The following is a 12,686-nucleotide window of genomic DNA, read 5'->3' on the forward strand; positions in this document are numbered from 1 at the left end:
CATACAAGCCCTAAAGATATTACAATTAAGCAACCAACAAACTTGAAAAAAATCTAACAATTACACCCATAATAATTATAGGGGTAAAAAATTAAAAAAAATCTTCTACATATTTCTGGAACCTAAAAAATTCTGCTATTATTGACACCCTGATATTTTTGAAATCTTCTAGATACTTCGATACAATTCTAATCTCAAAAAAGTCGAGCGACATTAAAATCGGAGTTCATGGTCTAAAACAGCTTTACTTGACCGAAAACATAATATAAGCACACCATATATAAAGAAGCAACAAAGTTCGATAGCATACTCTCAAGAAAGTTGTGCAGACTTGATGCACTTTGCTACATATATCATTAGTAATCTAAAATAGCTGTAGTTCTTCAAGACTACAAGTAAAGCTGCTGCAGCAGAGAACACATTTAACTAAGTTCAAGAAACACGAAAAATAAAGAGAATATTCTCATAAAAGATCCCTAAACGATGTTCAAGAAACACGAAAACCAAATATAAAAAAAAGAGTTCAAAAGATAATTGAGATCCCATCAGCAGATATTCTAATGTTGATGACACATGTTAAAGACTAAAATAATGATTGCTATTGATCCCTCGATTTTTCTCCATAACGGTGGGGATTAAACTCTAGCCCTCTTGTTACTGCAACTAGGGCATTTGTAATGCTTGATATGTTCGGCTTTTGCAGGTGTGATCTTCACACATTTGCCATGGAACCATCTTTCACAAATATCGCAGCAAATCCAAAACTCGTCGGTGGCGTAATTATCTCCACACGCCCCACATAATGCTGCTCCCTGTTCGTCTTCTTCCTCTTCCTCCTCTCCACTCTCATCCTCGTCCTTTGGTGCCGATACTTTTACACCTTTTGGCATGGAATCCCGACATGTCTATAATTCAAAAAAAAAAAAACAAAGAAATTTAAAAAAAAAACAGTAGAAACGAAGAATTGTAAGTAATTCAGAAAGTACAGACCATTCTCGCATTAGATTTGTTCTTGCTGCTGTTGTTGTGTGGAGTGGCGGACTGCTCCTTCGCCTGCTTAACAGCACCTGTCACAACTTCGAATACGGTTGGGACATCATTAATCATCTGGAAAAGCCTCTTCCTGTGCAAATCAATTTCCCAAGGGAAATGTTAGAAACGAAAGACGGATATAGTCTAGACACAAAACATACCTAAACCAACTTAAATTTAGCAAACCGTTTTTACAGAAGTACGGCGTCCAAACGAGAAGCAAAAGCAATATCTCAGAAAAAGGAGAGTGGAAGCATCAAAATTGGGGCAAAAAACAGTTTCTATAAGGTTGCATGTGGATTAGAGAATTTGTATTTGAGGAAAAGATGAATTCGTTAATGATTGGAAAAAAATAAATCATATGATTAATTAAGGAATTGACATCAGTAAGAAAATAACTCAACCGAGCAAGTGAGATGTTTTGTTATGATTCGAAATCACCCCCATAACTAGAATCCAAACACGACCTCACTTCAAACAAAGAAACAACGCATTTGTAGGAAAAATAGAATCACCAATCATTGTAGCCTATAGCATCCAACTTCCAATAAATCACCGACTTTCACGGTAAATATTGAACCTCAATCCTAATAATGCATCACAGGAGCACTCAATTCATGTAGAATTGTTCCACTCTAGTATCTTTTGAAGTGGGCAGCAGCTATATTTAAAGAAAAAAAACAGCAATTTCATGCACAAATTCAGCAAGGTACTTTAAGAATCATCACGAAGAGTAGTAAATGAAGTTATTGGAATATATAGCATAGGAAGTACACACGGCAAGTCTCCTCTAGTTCAATGTTCTTTACCAGACTAGAGGTATCTTGTACCAGCCTTATTTACAGAACTCAGGAAGGTATCTTGTACCAGCCTTTCCGACTGAACAAATTTTTCACAATTCCAAAACTGACCATCAAAATTAAATTAAAATGTAATAGACTACAAGTTTGCAAACTCTTTTGATAGAATAAAGAGAGAGATCGTCAAAGGAAGAGTACAATTTACAGAAAAACAGCTGATATCACCGCTAGTATAAGAATACAAGAATCATTAGGCTTAAATTGTCTTTATAATTAGAAATATTGGGAACACAGAGGTCGAGTCACCTCATGTTTTCTTCATACCATGGTTGTACCAACTTCCAAACACTGCTCAAGTAGCTGGTCATAATGTCTAAATAAACTATTTAGCAGAATTGTTTGTGATAATATATGTTACCACAACATGGGAAAATTTTACCAGAAGATAGAGATGTTTCATATTCTTACCTTTCACTTTTACCAAATCCAAAACGTGCACCAAAGTAGAATGCAACCGAGAGCAGCCACGAGTCACTGTGAACTGCAACAAGAGATAACCAATCCTTTTCTTGCATCCCATCTCTAGCGAAATTTATTCCAAGTGCTGGTTCCGGCAGTTCAGGAGGCACCTCCTCCACAGGCAAGTTCACTTCCCATGTCTCATTTGGAAGCCCATAAAGACAGAGGTTTTCTTTTTCTGCAAAACATCGATAAATTCAGAAACAATACTCAGATTGATAGACTTTATCAAAATATGCTTTTCAAAACAGGTATAATATCAATATATTAAACCAGAAAAGGATAAGTTTTTATCATAGTACAATTTAGCTTTGCAGGCAACGAGTTACTTAATTAGCTAGATGGCGAAAATTTCCCCAGAATCCATATTATTTTATCAGGCAATACACCTATCTCTCATCCAATATGCTGAACCGAAATGCAATCACAAATAAAATACAGCATTTTTATTAAATTATGGCAAGTCGATTATAATATGTACATATACCTGGCTATGGAAAAATGAATGTTGCAATCCTAGCCTAAGTAGCAACAGTAACAACTTGATCATGACACAGATAATGAGAAAATCATAGAGGGACACAAAAACAGTTCCAGTTTTACAGATCCACCAAGTAATAATCAGAAAGCAAGTGAATAAGAAAAAAGAAAATCGTACCACCAATAAGATTAAGTTCTATCACAGAACGACAAAATCAAAACTCCTGTTTCCCATCTCATACATCAAGCGGGAAAATATCTCTAGCTGCTAAATGCTAATTAATGGAGAAACACCAATGAACATCAAATCTACCTCATCCCTTCTGAAGTTTTAATATCACTGACAAACCATTAGTTTTAATATCAAATCTCTACCAAAAACCACAATCATAGTTTGAAGAAACCATGGAAATGTGAAGCGTTGAACATAGCATTGTTAATTAATTTTCCATGCATGAAAAATTCACATATAATCTTGTGTTAACCAATTCTCCTTCTACCCACTGCCATTTTGCATCCACAAGGACCAAAAAAGCACCCAATCCTAATTGCAAGTAAGTTCGAGCAGAGTTAACTGAAAAAGAATAGGACTGACAAATTTCAAATCTTCCTGTCGGGGAACCAACATATTAAGTAATGTTATAGACTTATAGCCTAATAACATTGAAACAAGGGAACAAAGATGAAGCAGAATGAAGCTCGGAAAAAAAAAATCATGATTCAGGGAAGAAAGATTTGAAAAGAATGCGACCAACTAAGTCGGGGGAAAGCTTCTTTAAGGTACCAAAAGCATCACACATGGCAGGCAATACCAACCAATCAGGTAACTGGATCAATTATTATTATTCTTACAAAATTCCTGAAATCCGTCCAATAAAGCAACCGACATAGATATATTTACCTAACTGCCTACTGAATTGACACGCGTTCAACTTATGCATTCAAGGTCAACACTTGCACTAAAAGCATGGTAAGTTTTAGCTTTTTGACAAGACGACAAAAGTCAAGCATTAAAAAGTAATAAGTTCACGATCCGTCATTCAACCTTCCCGACAAGACAACAAACGTTGTTCATACAACCGCAAGAGTCCAAAAGAACTATTCTTGGGCCCCTCAACAATGAATGCTCCTCCATAATGACAGCTACTCAAACATTTATTTCAATTAGGCAACACTCCGAAACCACATCTAGGATGCAAAATTGCCCAAGGCAAGAAAAAGAAACAAATAGCATTCCAACAATTCTAGCCATCTAGGTGCTTTCTTTCACTCCTAAGCGCAGACAGAAAAGAGTAAAACATATTCTGCAGAAGAAAGTGTCAGCATACAAATGGAAAACTAAAACAGGAAAACCTAGAAGGAACCTGAAAAAAAGAGAAGTTCATGGATATATACTAGACTGATACGAACTAATATTAAATGTGCAGCATTATTAAAATCCAAGATTTCATCATTTTATCTCTGATATTAATGTTCTTCCCTCATAATAATCGTAAATATAAAACGACAATCCAATAAATAAAATTGACACGCCATTGCAAAGACTACACAATCAAGAATTCAAAAATCAATATAAAAGGATATAAACCTAAAAAAACACGGAAAAAATGGAAGGAAAAAAATTCTCACCAGGATCACACTGCTGATAAAATTTCTCGACATCTGCACAGCCATCAATCAAACGCAAATCAGAAAAAAAATAACCTCTAAAATCACAAAGCAACCAAATTTAACACAAAACGTTTGCAAACACGCATACCCAAACTCTTATCACACATCCCAATTTTAGACATACACCCAACCCATGCAGAAACCAAAACACACACACAAACACACACACACGCATATAAATTAATTTTAAAAAAATAAAAAAATTGTTTACCTTGTGTGAGAGCTTTGATGAGGCCAGCTCTACGCCCTTTAAAATCGTTGAATACTTCCTCAACAGTTCTCGGTATCGGATGCGGAATTCCTTCCATGGATAAACTTTTCGGCAGCAATTCTTCCTCTTTTTGTTTATTTTTCAAAACTATACCCTAATAATTCAACGCTTCTGCGGCGAAATTAAAACGGAGATTTGAGCAAATTAGGGTTTTTGTTCAGGTGTTAGGGTTTCTTCTTCATAAGGCCCCCCAATTACTACTTTTGAATTAGCAGATATTCGTAATGGTTAATTTAATAAGAAAATGTTTCTGTGTATGTGTGTTTATGACTATTGAAGTGAGAATCTGAAGCACAAGAGGAGAGAGAGAGAGAGAAGAGAAGAGAGAGAAGGGAATCAGCGGGAATGAAAATTGGGGTATGAGTGAGTGACAGGGTTTTATTATTATTACCCAAAAAGAAAAAGGAAATAAATATTTATTTGGCTTAATTTCATATGCACCCTCTAAATGTAGCCTTTTGGCAATTTGAACCCCCTAAAAAAATTAATAGCACTTTGCACCCTCAAAAGATAACTAATCATTCACATTGCACTCCGGTTGATATTTTATTAAAATTCTTTCAATAAATTATTTCATTTGTAGGTCTTTGATAAACAAAAAAGTTGTGAATTTTAATCTCCTAGAATTTTTGAGTCATATAGCGAGAAAATAATTTAACGGTTTGGATGAAAATAAACAACTTAATTTGACATTTTCAGAACAAAAATAATTACGTACTATTATAAAGATGAAATAGCCTCAATAAATACACCATACGAAAGTATTTCTCTTCTTGCTACGTAGTATTAAAATTTTGATTATTCTACCCTTCAACATTTTTTCACAAAATTGTATAAAGTTATACTTTAATATAAAAAAAAAACAACATTTTTTTTACCAATTCCAATAAAATTAAAGACAACTATCCGATACGTTATGTAATTTTTTTTATGAGAACTCTGTTATTGTAATTATATTTTATTATACCAAAGATTTTTTCTATTTGGAAATACTATGAAATTGTACTCATTAACCTAAAATTTTCAATTGGGTGCAACATGAATAGTTTATTGCCTTTTGGGGGTGCAAAACGATATTAATTTTTTTTGGGGTGCCAAAATATGAAAATGTTATATTTTAAGAGTGCAAAGTGGAATCAAGCCATATTTATTTTATCATTTTTCGGGATATAACAATTTATTTATATTTAAAAAAAGTTCCTTTTTTTTTCCACAAAACAAAAAATCAATTTTTTTTTTCGTTTTTTATTGTGTCTTAACTAATGTTCGAGAGACATTGTGGTGTGTATATGAATGTTTTGAAAACCGCACCGAACATCAAATAGGCCAGACAACTGGGTCGCGGAACGGAGTTTTGATATTTTTTTTGTTTTTAATTATTCATAAATAGTTATAAAATAGCTATGTTAAAAAATATTTACATTCAATTTATTAACGGTACGTTATAAAATTAAATGTTAAATAACAAGAAAAACATTTACACTAACACTAGTATTGATAGATCACTACAATTTTTTATATATAATCATACAGCACTTTAATAAAACTACAAGTAATTAGTTCACTCATATATTAATTTTAAGAAAAGGATAAAAAGGAAAAATAAATAAAAAGAAACATCAAAACTCAAAGCCTTGCTCCCATCCCCTTCGTCTTTTTCATCTTATTTCCGCCGCCAACAAACAATCCAAGCCGAGCCGAGCCACACCCAAGAACAATAAAATCTGGATTCCATTCTTCAAGGTTTGGACATAAATTCCGGATCTGTAAGTTGTTTTAATTGAATCGATAAATCTTTTTTCTTTTTTTGGTAAACAAGTAACATATACTCTGGAAACCGGGTTTTGGAGCGGTTTCCGATTTCCCGGTTCGACCAGGCGGTTATTCGGTTTTCAGTCTTGATATGCCTAATTGGCCCAACCCAATGGGCCTACAAATTATTTACCTACTGGGCCACGAGCCCAATATCGAAGACCACTATCACCGAGCCCCAATCACCTTCAAGCAAGGTTTGAGCCCAACAATCTCATTTAAGCTATAAATACACATTTGAACTCATTCCATAAGGTACGTCCTATTATTGAGTAATACTACAAAATGTATATTCTCTGGACTATTTCTATGATCAGCACGTCTGACTTGAGCGTCGGAGGCGTTTCCGCCGGATCAACCCCCGGCTTAGTTCATGTGTTCTATGATCACAGGTACCTCAGGATCATCAAGTTGTCAAGCTACTGATTTGCTTTGCTCTCCGAGTTCATTTTCTACACTACCCCAGGTGATCTAAGTAATTAGCATCATCATTTTGGCGCCGTCTGTGGGAACGATGCAAACCAGATCACGTAGCCAACAAGATCCTCCTGAAGCGTCTGCTCGGAGAGAAAATGACACAGCTAACGACCTCCCATCTCGTGGAGGCTCTGGCTTGCCACCTCCTCCACATCCCATGGATCCGCATCGCGAGGTTCAGGTGATCCCCCATCGGGACCCACCACTCGCCGATCCACCACTCCCTGCTCATCGAATGATTCAAATAACCGAGGATGCGTTCCAACGCATGATAGCAGAAGCTTCAACCCGCGCTGCCACAGAGGCCGTGACCCAATATTATCGCCACGATGGGAGCAAACGCTCCCAACGCGATATCAACACCTGCTCCACATGTGGAGCCACCTATGGCACCACCGCCATCAACTCCCTGGGGGCTTACATCTGCCCCCAAAATATTTCACTCGCCAAGGGTTATCGACTCCCTGGGGCTTACATCTGCCCCCAAAATATTTCACTCGCCAAGGGTTATCGACTCCCTGGGGGCTTACATCTGCCCCCAAAATATCTCGCTCGCCAAGGGTTATCGACTCCCTGGGGGTATACAGTGCCCCCAAAACATTTCGCTCGCCAAGGGTTATCGACTCCCTGGGGGCTTACATCTGCCCCCAAAATATTTCGTTCGCCAAGGGCTATCGACTCCTTGGGGGTTTATAGTGCCCCCAAAATGTTTTGTTCGCCATGGGTCATCGACTCTCAGGGGGCCTACTTCCGCCCCCCCTCGAACGGTTCAGATAACCGAAGAGGACCTTCAGCGTATGATCGCTGAAACTTCAACAATATCAAATTCTATTTGCTCCTCTAACGGTTCTGATAACCGATAAGGACCTCCAGAATAGGACAGCGAAAACTTCAACTCGTGTTGTCACTGAAGCAATGACACAACCGTGTGCATCCACCTCAGACCATAGGTCTCGAGCGCCTCACCCTACAGTGGGTAGTTAACCCATCCCAAGGTTGGGCATCACCCTTACCTTTCAACCCCAAGTGGGTTCACATCACATCTCAAGAGACGAGTATAATCTCCCTTCTCAAAAAATAGAACATCCCAAGGGGTGAACATCAACCACCAAAATAAAAAAAAGGGGGTAAAATCGTGCACGCGAGACCCACGAAAAAGAAGAAGAAAAAAGAAGAAGATGAAGAAAAAAAAAAAATCAAAGAAGAAGAAAAAAGAAGAAGATGAAAAATGAAGAAGATGAAAAAAGAGAAGAAGAAAGAAAAAGAAAAAAGAAGATGAAAAAATACAAGAACAAGAAGAAGAAAAAAGAGAGAAAAAGAAGAAGACTTAGAAGAAGAAAGAAAAAAAGAAGAAAAACCAAAAACAATAAAAATAAAAATAAAAATAAAAAAGAGGAGGAGAGGGCGCGCGTGCACGGCACGCGCGCGCTGACGCGCGCCTGCGTCAGCGTCAGCGTCAGAGAAAGCAGGAAAAAAAAAAAAAAAAAAAAGGCAGGAGGCGCGCGTGCATCGCACGCGCGCGTGGAGAACACGCGCCTGACGCGCGCGCGTGCACAGCACGCTCGCGTCAGCAAAAAAAAAAAAAAAAAAAAAAAAAAGAAAAACAGAGGCGCGCGTGCACAGCACGCGCGCGTGGCGAACACGGGCCTGCCGCGCGCGCGTGCACAGGACGCGCGCATCAGAAGAGAAAGACAAAAAAAAAAAAAAATATGTCACACGCGCGCGCGCCTCCCAAGGCCTCATTGGGGCGCGCGCTCCCATCTAATTGGACTCAACTTTCACTGCCCTCCACGAAATTACGCGTAGATTTTGACTCGCTTCACCAAATCGCACGAGAATTTCAACGCGCTCCACCAAATTCCGCGAGCTCTTTACCGCACCTACCAAATTGCGTTCGCTATCTAATGGAAAAAAAAAAATTATTTCTCCACGCCATGCCAACGATTAACGCAAGACTACAACACCGATCTACTCTCAATGCGATCTGGTACCCCTTTCGACTTGGCTCCCACATCGTCTCGAGAGTGGGGGGCTTGCGAGACAACTTCCACGAGGAGCCAACTCGCTCAATACTACCACCCGCAGCGAGACAACTCCCACGAGGAGCCAACTCCCTCGGGTCTACGAAACCATAGCGAGATAACTCTCACGAGGAGACTACTCGCTCCGTCCTATAACCCGTTGCGAGGCAACTCCCATGAGGAGCCAACTCCCTCGGGTCTCAACGCCACATCGAGACAACTCCCACGAGGAGACCACTCGCTCCGTCCCACAACCCGCAGCGAGCCAACTCCCACGAGGAGCCAACTCCCTCGGGTCTACGAAACCATAGCGAGATAACTCCTACGAGGAGACTACTCGCTCCGTCCTATAACCCGTTGCGAGGCAACTCCCACGAGGAGCCAACTCCCTCGGGTCTCAACGCCACAGCGAGACAACTCCCACGAGGAGACCACTCGCTCCGTCCCACAACCCGCAGCGAGCCAACTCCCATGAGGAGCCAACTCCCCGGGTCTACAAAACCACAGCGAGATAACTCCCACGAGGAGCCAACTCGCTTGGTACTACAACCCGCAGCGAGGCAACTCCCACGAGAAGCCAACTCCCTCGGGTCTACAAAACCACAGCGAGATAACTCCCACGAGGAGACCACTCGCTCTGTCCTACAACCCGCTGCGAGGCAATTCCCACGAGGAGCCAACTCGCTCGGTACCACAACCCGCAGCGAGACAACTCCCACGATGAGCCAACTCGCTCGATACCACAACCCGCAGCGAGGCAACTCCCATGAGGAGACAACTCGCTCGGCACTACGAGCCTAGTGCAAGGCAACTCCCACGAGGAGCCAACTCGCTCGGTACCACAACCCGCAGCGAGACAACTCCCACGATGAGCCAACTCGCTCGATACCACAACCCGCAGCGAGGCAACTCCCACGAGGAGACAACTCGCTCGGCACTACGAGCCTAGTGCAAGGTAACTCCCACGAGGAACTACCTCGCTCGGTAATAAGACTCGATGCGAGACAACTCCAACAAGGAGACACCTCTCACAGAGTGACCTGAATCCGCATGCTCCCCAGTCGCGCGTCCAATGCTCCTACAACTTCGCTGCGAGACAACTCCCATGAAGAGACAACTCGCCCGAAATTCACTATATAATCGCAAGCTCAAGTTAGCACGATTACAACCCTAGATACACTTAGAGATATTATGAGAATCTATATAGCCTGGCCAGCTTGATTACTCAAATTTATCTACTTGTTTTCGATGGGTCCTTCATTAAAACGTGGCCACGGTCCAAACATACTTACGACCCACGAGGTCTAACAAGGGGCACGATCCCCATAAAAAAAAAATCTTGAGAGTCTGATCCCCTCTTCAAGTACATCACGCACAAGGCTATATGTAAACACATACAAGCAACGCGTCAAAACATTGACAATGTCGATAAATAACAACTCCCACGAGGAGAATACTAGCTCCGTGCTACTTCATTATCGCGAGACAACTCCCACGAGGAGATAACTCGATCAATTCTATTACCCCAGAGACAACTCCCACGAGGAGATTAATTGATCCGTGCTACTACATTATCGCGAGACAACTCCCACGAGGAGATAACTCGATCAATTCTATTACCCAAGAGACAACTCCCACGAGGAGATAACTCGATCAACACTATTACCCCGCGACGAGACAACTCCCACGAGGAGATAATTCGCTACTACATCGTCGCGTGACAAAACCGACGACTCAATTAACTTACATCGCGACAACTTGGTCGCGCTATGCACCAATGCGCATTCACGCCCCTCCGACACACGCTCCAACGCGTTATCGCACATCATCGACTACTACAATTTTAACTTTCGACACGATATGTCACCCATTTCAACATGGCCCTCGCATCGACTCGAGAGTGGGGGGCTTAATGATATGCCTAATTGGCCCAACCCAATGGGCCTACAAATTATTTACCTACTGGGCCACGAGCCCAATATCGAAGACCACTATCACCGAGGCCCAATCACCTTCAAGCAAGGTTTGAGCCCAACAATCTCATTTAAGCTATAAATACACATTTGAACTCATTCCATAAGGTACGTCCTATTATTGAGTAATACTACAAAATGTATATTCTCTGGACTATTTCTATGATCAGCACGTCTGACTTGAGCGTCGGAGGGGTTTCAGCCGGATCAACCCCCGGCTTAGTTCATGTGTTCTATGATCGCAGGTACCTCAGGATCATCAAGTTGTCAAGCTACTGATCTGCTTTGCTCTCCCAGTTCATTTTCTACACTACCCCAGGTGATCTAAGTAATTAGCATCATCAAGTCTTTTACCCGGCTTTTATAAACTTTCTTTTTTTTGCACTGAACCGGACCGGATCAGGCCCGGTTTGATTTTTAAGTTTCATCTAAATCCACTTTTCATCAATCTATGTTTTAATGTTTATATAAACAAATTAAAAATTAAAATTAATTTACTTATATCAAATCGGTTTAATTCCACTTTACACCCTTGAAATATACCATTTGACACATTACACTCTCAAAATAAATTAATAGCACTTTGCATTCTAGAAACAAAACATATCATGTATACTGCACCTCAAATGATTTTAAAGCTAATAAAGGCAATTTAATATTTTTCGTAGTATTCTTTTAGGATGCCAAGTGTGAAATCATTTTTCTTTTATTCATCAATCATTTGAAACTATGAAGTGCAAAAATAAAAATACATTTCATCAACATATTTTAGAAAAATGGATTAGTTTGGAGCCCCTTCATATTGAAAATATATATGTTGAATTTTGAATGCCTATGGATATCTACTCATCTGTTGAGACAGACTACATATTACGACATTAGGTGACGTAACAGAATTGTTGTGTTGTCACAGTAATAAATCTACGAAAAGCAGAATAAAGAACACAACAATTTAATGTGGTTCGGATACAAACGTACCCTACATCCACGAGGACGGATTTCTTTGCCAATCTTTAATTTCCACGTATGACGGATTTCTTCAATCTTCACTAACGGAAATTTGGTGCCAACAATCTCCCCCTTTGGCATAGATTGGTTAGAATCCATGTTTAAAAAGAACTCCCCCTGCAGATGAGATTTACTCCCCCTGCAACAAAGATATCACTTTTCTTCACCCGTCTTGGTCTTCTATCAGAGTGTCCCATCACAGGGCACGTTACAACGCAGCGGAATTGGGTGAATGCCGTGACAGACTTCCGTCTCAACCTTCCTTGTGAACACACGTCATCCAATAAGCAAAGCAAACAAATCAAAACCCAAAATCAGACACTAAGTATATCTAGTGACCCGCTCTGATACCAATTGTTGAATTTTGAATGCCTATGGATATCTACTCATCTGTTGAGACAGACTACATATTACGACATTAGGTGACGTAACAGAATTGTTGTGTTGTCACAGTAATAAATCTACGAAAAGCAGAATAAAGAACACAACAATTTAATGTGGTTCGGATACAAACGTACCCTACATCCACGAGGACTTGCAAAACTAGTTCAGATTTAAGTGTACATTAATAGGACTTAATATAACACTAAAGACTCCCTCTTTATGTGATACGCCGTTCTTG

At 39.9% G+C, this 12,686-nt stretch overlaps 1 protein-coding gene across 1 annotated transcript; it reads right to left on the reverse strand.

Annotated features, from left to right (window-relative positions):
- Positions 1-312: 312 nt before the first annotated feature.
- AL6 (alfin-like 6) lies at positions 313-5,145 on the reverse strand. The gene is made up of 5 exons (XM_012986920.2): positions 4,714-5,145; positions 4,461-4,493; positions 2,301-2,529; positions 991-1,123; positions 313-905 (listed from the first exon to the last, which is right to left on the reverse strand). The coding sequence occupies exons 1-5, from the start codon at positions 4,808-4,810 to the stop codon at positions 636-638; spliced, it is 762 nt and encodes a 253-aa protein (XP_012842374.1). The 5' UTR covers positions 4,811-5,145; the 3' UTR covers positions 313-635.
- Between the last annotated feature and the right edge of the window lie 7,541 nt (positions 5,146-12,686).

This window comes from Erythranthe guttata, chromosome 2 (assembly GCF_056151865.1).
Source record: "Erythranthe guttata isolate IM_541 chromosome 2, IM_541, whole genome shotgun sequence".
NCBI classification, from domain to species: Eukaryota; Viridiplantae; Streptophyta; class Magnoliopsida; order Lamiales; family Phrymaceae; genus Erythranthe; species Erythranthe guttata.

Bases quoted from the DNA above. Each gene is read 5' to 3' on its own strand.
- AL6 (XM_012986920.2), bottom strand. From the start codon at position 4,810: ATGGAAGGAATTCCGCATCCGATACCGAGAACTGTTGAGGAAGTATTC. The intron at 4,494-4,713 runs GTAAACAATTTT...ATGGCTGTGCAG, and splicing joins CATCAAAGCTCTCACACAAG to ATGTCGAGAAATTTTATCAG. The intron at 906-990 runs GTCTGTACTTTC...TTTGAATTATAG, and splicing joins ACAAATCTAATGCGAGAATG to ACATGTCGGGATTCCATGCC.